Source organism: Pelodiscus sinensis, chromosome 24, assembly GCF_049634645.1.
Source record: "Pelodiscus sinensis isolate JC-2024 chromosome 24, ASM4963464v1, whole genome shotgun sequence".
In the NCBI taxonomy this organism is placed as follows: Eukaryota; Metazoa; Chordata; order Testudines; family Trionychidae; genus Pelodiscus; species Pelodiscus sinensis.
The window spans coordinates 10,824,826-10,833,438 of NC_134734.1; the positions used below are offsets into that span (position 1 = coordinate 10,824,826).

Below are 8,613 nucleotides of genomic sequence, written 5' to 3' on the forward strand. Positions count from 1 at the left end.
CAAAAATGATGAGGGGGCTGGAGCATATGACTTATGAGGAGAGGCTTAGGAATTTGGGCTTATTTAGTCTACATCAGTGGTTCCCAACCTTTTTGAGCCCATCCACAGAGGATATGGAGAGAGGGATCTCCTGGCCAAAGCAGCTCCTGCCCTGGCATTCCTCCTGTGGCAGGGCATGGAGCCCTGGGGGAGAAAAAAAAGAAAAGGAAAAGAAAAGAAAGTGAGGATTGGGCCCCACTGTGGGAGTGGGACTGGGAGTGGGGAGAGGGCTGGAGTGTAAATGGCAGTGTAGCTGGTGGCTGGAGGACAGATTGTGCCTCCTGAGGTATCAAAATCCAGTCTCAAGGGCGGGAGGCAGAGTGTGCGTGACTGCTTATGAACAGTGAGCCCTGGGCAATAATGGCCTGGTGGAAAGTCCCAGTCCTGTGGTGGGCCTGTTCTTTTCTTTTCCTAAACTTTCCACAGATCCCCTACAGTACTGGCATGGACACCTAGGGGTCTGCAGACCACAGGTTGGGAACCACTGGTCTGTAGAAGAGAAGAGTGAGGGGGGATTTGATAGCAACTGTCACCTTCCTGAAGGGAGGTTCCAAAGAGGATGGAGAGAGGCTGTTCTCAGTAGTGAGGGATGGCAGAACAAGGAGCAATGGTCTCAAGTTGTGGTGGGAGAGGTCCAGGTTGGACATTAGGAAAAACTATTTCCCTAGGGAGGGGGTGCAATCTCCATCCTTAGAGGTGTTTATGTCCCAGCTTGACAAAGCCCTGGCTGGGATGGTTTAGTTTGGGTTGGTGCTGCTGTGGGCAGGGGCGGGACTCGATGCCTCCCTGAGGTCTCTTCCAGCCCTGGGAGTCTGTTAAACCATTTTGCCCCTTGCTGACTGACAGATACCTGGGTATAAACCGTTTTGTTGCATGTTGATTGGAGGATACCTGGGTATAAATCGTTCCCACTGTCCCTGGATCCTTTCTTTACCGAAACCATTTTTCAGCCTGCCGCAGGGAAGGGCTTCCCAGGGTAACACCCCCAGCTAGAGGCTGAAATAACAAAAAAAAAAACTGGAGATGCCGGGGATTGAACCCGGGGCCTCATACATGCAAAGCATGCGCTCTACCACTGAGCTACATCCCCTACATGGAAACGGTTCCTCCCACAGAGGAACTTCATAGGGCCGCTGCCCTCTTCCTGACCTCAAACAAGATGGCGATTTAGGACTCGTCCTCGCCGTCAGACGGGAAGTTCTCGCGACATCTCCACCCAGCGCGCAGGCGCGCCTCTCTCTATGGGGCGAGGCCAAGGGATGCACGTAGAGGCGGTTGCCTCGGGCAACGTGGGGGCCTAAGCGGGATCACGGCCGCGGGTGGGAGCGCTGAGGGTTCTTTTCTATGAGAGGGGGAGTCCCACGGCGGAGGGTTCCATGGGGGGGAAGAGTGCGGGGAGGAGAGTTCCATGGGGGGAAGAGTGCGGGGGGGGGTTCCATGAGGGGGAAGAGTGCGGGGAGGAGAGTTCCATGGGGGGGAAGAGTGCGGGGGGAGGAGAGTTCCATGGGGGGAAGAGTGCGGGGGGAGGAGGGTTCCATGGGGGGAAGAGTGCGGGGGGGGGGTTCCATGGGGGGAAGAGTGCGGGGGGGGGTTCCATGGGGGGGAAGAGTGCGGGGAGGAGAGTTCCATGGGGGGAAGAGTGCGGGGGGGGGGGTTCCATGGGGGGAAGAGTGCGGGGGGGGGTTCCATGGGGGGGAAGAGTGCGGGGAGGAGAGTTCCATGGGGGGAAGAGTGCGGGGAGGAGAGTTCCATGGGGGGGAAGAGTGCGGGGAGGAGAGTTCCATGGGGGGAAGAGTGCGGGGGGGGGTTCCATGGGGGGAAGAGTGCGGGGGGAGGTTCCATGGGGGGGAAGAGTGCGGGGAGGAGAGTTCCATGGGGGGAAGAGTGCGGGGGGGGGGGTTCCATGGGGGGGAAGAGTGCGGGGGGGGTTCCATGGGGGGGAAGAGTGCGGGGAGGAGAGTTCCATGGGGGGAAGAGTGCGGGGGGGGGTTCCATGGGGGGAAGAGTGCGGGGGGGGGGTTCCATGGGGGGGAAGAGTGCGGGGAGGAGAGTTCCATGGGGGGAAGAGTGCGGGGGGGGTTCCATGGGGGGGAAGAGTGCGGGGAGGAGAGTTCCATGGGGGGAAGAGTGCGGGGGGGGGTTCCATGGGGGGAAGAGTGCGGGGGGAGGTTCCATGGGGGGGAAGAGTGCGGGGGGGGTTCCATGGGGGGGAAGAGTGCGGGGAGGAGAGTTCCATGGGGGGAAGAGTGCGGGGGGGGGGGTTCCATGGGGGGAAGAGTGCGGGGGGGTGTTCCATGGGGGGGAAGAGTGCGGGGAGGAGAGTTCCATGGGGGGAAGAGTGCGGGGAGGGGTTCCATGGGGGGGAAGAGTGCGGGGGGGGGGCTTCCATGGGGGGAAGAGTGCGGGGGGAGGTTCCATGGGGGGGAAGAGTGCGGGGGGGGGGGTTCCACAGGAGGGGGCAATGGAGAAGGAGGTCTCAAGGGGATGGGGGTGCAGATGGTGATGCAGAGATGATGATGGGGGGGTAGGGCAATAGATATGGGAGGTATTGGGGGGGGACTTCATGAGGGAGGGGAGATGTCACCACGCAGTGAGGATGGGGTGAAATGGGGTGCGCCACAGGGAGGCAGCGATGGAGATGGAAAAGGAGCTGGGGTGGTGGAGGAGTGATGGACATGGGGCTCTACTGGGGAGATGATGGGGAAACTCCTCAGAAATATGGTGGGGGGCCTAGTGCTTCCTTTGGTCTCCCCAGTCTGACACCTTTGCTCCCCCCAGTCAGACCTGCCCAGAGGACCCTGACCACGTGAGGGACACGGGCCATATGGCGCTGGTCAGCGGGCTGGTGCCTGCCCGCTTCCTGACCCTCACAGCTCATCTTGTCATCGTCATCACCATCTTCTGGTCCCGGGTAAGAAACCCTGACTGCGCATCCCCCTGTGATCCCCACAACATACACCCTGCACACCCACCTGTGCACCCAGACAATACACACCTATGTGACATCCACCACGTACACCAACACAGCACGCCTGCCTGTCCACGCCAATAACGCACACCGATCTGATGCTTGTGGTGTGCACCCTTATAGAATGACTGCCCGCTCACCCCAAGCATATCCACCCTTCTCATGTTCAGCTGTATCACATGTCCATTCTGAAGGTGCATATCCATCTGATAACCATGCCTATGATGTACTGTACACCCATACAGCATGCCAACTTTGATGCCACACTAACGAATGATGCCTGTAATGCACGCGAAGCCCAACAACGCGCATAACAACAACCATATCTACAGCATACACAGATACAACAAACCCACCCTTACCACGCCTATGACTACAACATGCAACATGCCTGGCCCAGTGATACGCATCCGTGCAACACCCATCCATACCATGCACACCTGTATGACATGCTGTATGCTGTCCTGGCAACACCCGCCTGCCACTATGAGGCACAAATCTGCGACACATTTATAGCTTTCCCAACACACGCACCCCCTCTCCCAGTTTACACAGTCCTCCAACATGCATCCTTGCAGGGCTCCCATCTCACCCATCCAGCATCCTCTTCTCATTCCTCCCCCCCTCCCCCCCCCACACACATACAGTCACTTTCCACAGGTGAGAAGAGCATACAGTGCATGGGCCGCAGGAACCAGGGAGGGGTTGTGGCTGTAGGGAAGTGGGTAGCAACAAGCTGGATCAGGACTCCTGGGTTCAGCCCTTGCTGTGGCAAGGAGGTAGAGGCTAAGGGTGGTTGGGAACTGAGACACCTGGGTTCTTTCTCCAGCTCTGGGAGGGGAATATGAGCTGGTGGGTTAAGGACTCTTGGATTCTTGTCTGCTCCACTGGTGTGCTTTCCCTTGCATTTGCTGTGTTCTTCCTACATCTCCCATGCTGAATTGTATGCTCAGGACGCTGCACCCTGCAGGGCTGACCTCACTGCCTCCTATCTTCCAGGACAACAATGTCCGTGCCTCACTGCCCCTGCAGTACAGCCAGCAGCAGTATGAGCGCCAGGACGTGGAGTGAGTCAGTCAGCCAGGGACCGGGTGTGCCAGAGGTCAACTGGCCTGGCCTGGCAGGGCTTGGGGCCTATCGGGGGGCACCTGGGAGGGGGGGACAGGAAAATGGGCCAGGAAGGGCATGAGGGAGAATATGCTGGGATGGCAGGAATGGGCCCAAAGAGTGGAAGCAGCATGAGACAGTGGGAGAAGGGACAGGGGAGCTGGGCCTGTGGAGAGACTGAGACAGGCAGAACTGGCCTGGGAGTGGGGGTTGGTAGGCTCTGGGGTGGGGGCAGTTGGGGGGGTTATGCTCTCCAGCCTGCACCTGTGTAACTCTCTCTCTCTTCTGGGCGTTGGCACTGACCCTCACAGGCTGGTGGTGGCCTTGTCAGTGACGCTGGGCTTGTTCGCCGTGGAGCTGGCCGGCTTCCTCTCTGGGATATCCATGTTCAACAACACGCAGAGCCTGCTCTGTATCCTTCTGCCCTGCTGATCTCTGCACCCCCTCCCCGCACTGGTGTTCACATCAACCCCTGGGGACATACCTGCTTTCCCCTCTTCCCAGGATAGTGACTGTTGTCCCCAGGAGGCGCTACCTCTGGTCTGCACTAGCTGCTCAGGGGTAACCCTGTTTCTGTTCTGGGCGTTGGTGCTGACCTCCATAGGCTGGTGGGGTATGGGACATGTTCCCTCTTAGGGGTGCCATCTCCCATTAAGGTCCAGCTGGCTCGGGGAGTGGGAAGGAATGGGGTAGGGACCTGTCCCCTCTGGGGGTATCAGCTCCCATCCAGCCCCAGGGCAGGGACTGGCTGGCTCAGGGGGACAGGGAATGGGAAAGACAAGGTGTCACTCAATAGAGCACCCTGGCTGGCATCGCTGGCATATGCAGTGGAGAGATTGGGCCCACCTCTGCCTCTCCAATCAGTCCCTGTTGTTGGTCTCTGACTCTGCTCCCCCCAGCCACTGGGGCCCATGCCTCTGCTGCCGTGGCCCTCCTCTTCTTCCTCTTCGAGCAGTGGGAGAGCAGCCTCTACTGGTGGATCTTTGCCTTCTGCAGGTCAGTGGCACCTCCTTCAGGAGCTGCAGCCCCTTCCCCCTGCCTGCATTGGAGACTGGCAAGAGCACAACACACCGCTCCAGGAACCCGCGTCCCCTAGCAAGGAAAGGCCCTGTGCCCTATTCTCCACACCCGAGCCAGCCGGTCTATGCCCTGTGACCAGATGGGATCCAATGCTTCCTAGAGGGGATAGGCTCCGTGCCCCATTCCCCATCCCCCTGAGCCACCCAGTCTCTGCCCTGGGGCCAGATGGGAGCCAGCACCTCTAGATGGCAAGTGCCTGTCTCCCAGGACCTGTTCTCTCTGATGGGTTATTTCCCTGACGGCTTCTCCCAGCAGTGGCTGCCCACTGCAGCGCCTCCATCTGTCTCTCCTTCTTTGTGATAGAGCGCTGGGAGAGCGCCACCTACTGGTACATCCTTGCCTTCTGCAGGTAGATGCCCCCTGGGGGGGGGGGGCAGGATGAGCCCCTGGGGAACATCCCGCTTGTGACAGACACTGACCCCATCTGCTCTTGTGCTCCCAGTGCCCTGCCTGCTGCCTTCGAGATCCTGCTCTTCGTGTCTGTCTTCGGGTTCAAGAGGAAGCCCCTGTGAAGTGGAGCTGGACCCCCATGGGAGCTGTGTGCTGCTGGCCCCAGGGGCTTGGAGCTGGGGAGTGCGGAAGTGGATATGCTGACCAGTGCCTACCACTGCTAAATGGGGCAGCTGGCTGTGGGGTAGCTGCATAGGGGATCAGGACCTGGTCCTCTATCTCTAGGGGTGGGACTGAATTATCCTTATAGGAGCCTGTGGCACCCCCCCAGGAGCCCATAATGGTAGCAGGTGGTATTCCACCTGTCCCATGGGAGCCTGCATCGGCCCCCACTGGCAGCAGGCAGTACTGCAGCCTACCTCAGTTTGTGGGTGTCTGCAGCGCCATCCCAAGACCACAGTGGCAGCAGGTGTTACCTGGATAGATTGATTTAAATCATGGTGATTTAAATCATAGGGAAAAAATCATTGATTTAAATCAACTTTCCCACTGTTACTTCTTCACGTATTTCTTCAAGCAACAGTGCAAATCTAATCTAATCTCTAAAACATGTACATTTACTCCTTGGTACAGAATTTTACAACATCTAAGAGAGTATGCTCTGTGTAATTTTTTTTTAAAACTTGATTTTTATCAGTTGAGAAAACAGTACATAATTCTCATTGCCTGCAGATGCAGCAGCCGTGCATTAAGAATGGGAAGAACTAAATTATACATACAAACACAAATAGCACTTGTTTTACTAAACGAAATCTTAAATGTTCCAGAAATGATTCACATTTGCCATTGCAACAGTCTTCGTAGTTCTCAGCTGACAACTATCCTGAAAGTCATTTTTTTTTATTTTTCAATTTGTATGAACTCTAACAGACAAATCCTCAGAACAGTAAATATACAGTGTCCTTAAAGCTTCTACATTAACTCTCATCTTCTCCGGTCCCACTGTCATTTTGATGCAGATCCAATTGCATGTTACCAGAAAAGCTGAGACTAACAGGGCTTAGACTGTGCTTAATTTTGAAGTAAGTCCCACTGAAAACAAGTATAGGATGGGGTTCTTGTGGGAAAGGTGAGTTGTCCTGAAGTAAAATAGGAAATAGACTTATGGCATCATCATTATGATCTGTGACCATCATCTTCCAAAATAAGGGGCATGTATTATCTACTATATAGTTGAGAGAATTTGTCTGTTCATCCATCTGTTTGCTCAAGAACTCCTCCTAAACGGTAAGAGCTAGGAGCACCAAATTTGGTTTGCAGCTTCCTCCTATTTATAACTTAAAGCAAGGGTTTAGTTGTACCAGGAAACAGGATATGCCTGGCATGAGATTGCTTCTCATAAAACCATACCGAAAAAAGATAGAATCACTATGTCCATCTGCCTCTCTCTTCTCCCATTCCCGTCCCTCCCCACAACCAATGTTCCTTCTAATTTTCCCCACACCTGAGCAGAATGAATTCTATTATGTGCACCAATGTGGAGTGGACGTGTAACATGGACAGGATGTGCATTACATCACCTCCCTGTTGGTGCACCTCAAAAATGATGTGATGGGGGTGAGACTAACAGGTTCTGAGTACAGGAGGGGGTCAGACTGGGGAAGAGGATTAGGGTGCAGAAGTGTGAGGGCTCTGGCTGTGAGTGTGGGCTCTGGAGTATGGGTGGAGTTGAGGGGCTCAGGCTGGGACAGAGGGTCAGGGTGTAAGGGCTCTGGAGTATGGGTGAGGTTGGGCTCAGGCTGGGACAGAGGGTCAGGGTGTAAGGGCTCTGGAGTATGGGTGGGGTTGAGGGGCTCAGGCAGGGACAGAGGGTCAGGGTGTAAGGGCTCTGGCTAGGGATGCAGGCTTGGGTGGGACTGGGGCAGAGGGCGAGGTGCAGGGGTGCGAACAAGATTCAGGAATTGGAAAGTCCATGGCCTTGCCACTCCAGCTGTTAGGGAGCCTAGCCATTGCAGAATTCCCCATGCCTGTCTGCCCCTCTGTCCTTCCTTCCCATCCATCCCCCCATGCCCTCTTTTTCAGCCATCCACTTCCAACACTATATGTTCTATCCCTGTCTGATCTGTTTTCCCAGCTCATAGATGTGGGCCGTGCGGGGCTGCTTAGGGTTGGGGGAGTTCCCAGGCATTGGGAGCTTTGGGATGAAAAGCACTGGAAGTCTGTGTCTACATTGGCACCTGTCTACCGCCTGTCTTGCCGCCTGTCTACACTGGTATTGTAGAGTAAATACGCAAGTATTTGCTCAAGAATACTGATGTTCTACTGTGCGCAAGAAGCACTGATTTCATACAGTAGAACATTAGTGCTTCTTGCGCAAATACTCTGACGCTCCCGCTCAGGGATAAGTCCTCTTGCGTGAGTGTTCTTGTGCAAGAGAGCATCTACACTGGCACAGATGCTTTTGCGCAAAAGCAAATCTTTTGCGCAAAGGCACATGCCAGTATAGACGCTCTCTTGCGCAAATACTTTTAATGGAAAAACTTTTCTGTTAAAAGTATTTGTGCAAAATCATGCCAGTGTAGACGCAGCCGAAGGGAAAGAGGTGAATTCCCACCTCTTGGCTGGCACAGGGGCAGTGGGTCGCTGGGGCTAAGGGCACAGTCATTACTGCAGCGTTTACTCAGCATGGGTGCCCATTAGCTCTGAGCAACAGGCTCCAATCCCCGTCGGTGGCTCTAACACCCCTTACACACAAAGAGGAATAGCCCTGATCTCAGCTGGGGTGGGATTTGGACACACTGGCATGAATAGGCCCCAGTTTCAGTCAGGGTGGGTGTGTGTGGGGGGGGGGGTGTCTGGGCAGTGCTTGTCACAACAGGTCCCAATCTCAGGTGGGGGTCTGTGCAGCACCTGGCACAAGAAGGCTACGTCTAGATTGCATCCCTTTTTCGTAAAAGGGATGCAAATTAGACGTATCGCAATTGCTAATGAAGTGGGGATTTAAATCTCCCCATCCCTCTTAAAATAAG

General features: G+C 55.5%; 1 protein-coding gene and 1 non-coding gene across 5 annotated transcripts; one reads left to right on the forward strand and one right to left on the reverse strand.

Moving 5' to 3' along the window:
• Positions 1-1,057: 1,057 nt before the first annotated feature.
• TRNAA-UGC (transfer RNA alanine (anticodon UGC)) lies at positions 1,058-1,129 on the reverse strand. The gene has a single exon. It is a non-coding gene; the product is annotated as a tRNA-Ala (tRNA).
• Positions 1,130-1,233: 104 nt separating this feature from the next.
• TMEM107 (transmembrane protein 107) lies at positions 1,234-6,559 on the forward strand. Of its 4 annotated transcripts, none has more exons than XM_075907004.1 (6): positions 1,234-1,358; positions 2,822-2,950; positions 4,007-4,074; positions 4,426-4,526; positions 5,447-5,543; positions 5,637-6,559. In XM_075907004.1, exons 2-6 carry the CDS (start codon positions 2,864-2,866, stop codon positions 5,704-5,706), a joined length of 423 nt encoding a protein of 140 aa, XP_075763119.1. In that variant the 5' UTR covers positions 1,234-1,358; positions 2,822-2,863; the 3' UTR covers positions 5,707-6,559. The 4 variants fall into 4 exon arrangements, with proteins under 4 accessions (XP_075763119.1, XP_025037063.1, XP_075763118.1 ...); XM_025181278.2 differs by lacking the exon at positions 5,447-5,543 and adding an exon at positions 5,014-5,110 and having other exon boundaries at positions 1,243-1,358; positions 2,818-2,950; XM_075907003.1 differs by having other exon boundaries at positions 1,243-1,358; positions 2,818-2,950.
• Positions 6,560-8,613: the final 2,054 nt, after the last annotated feature.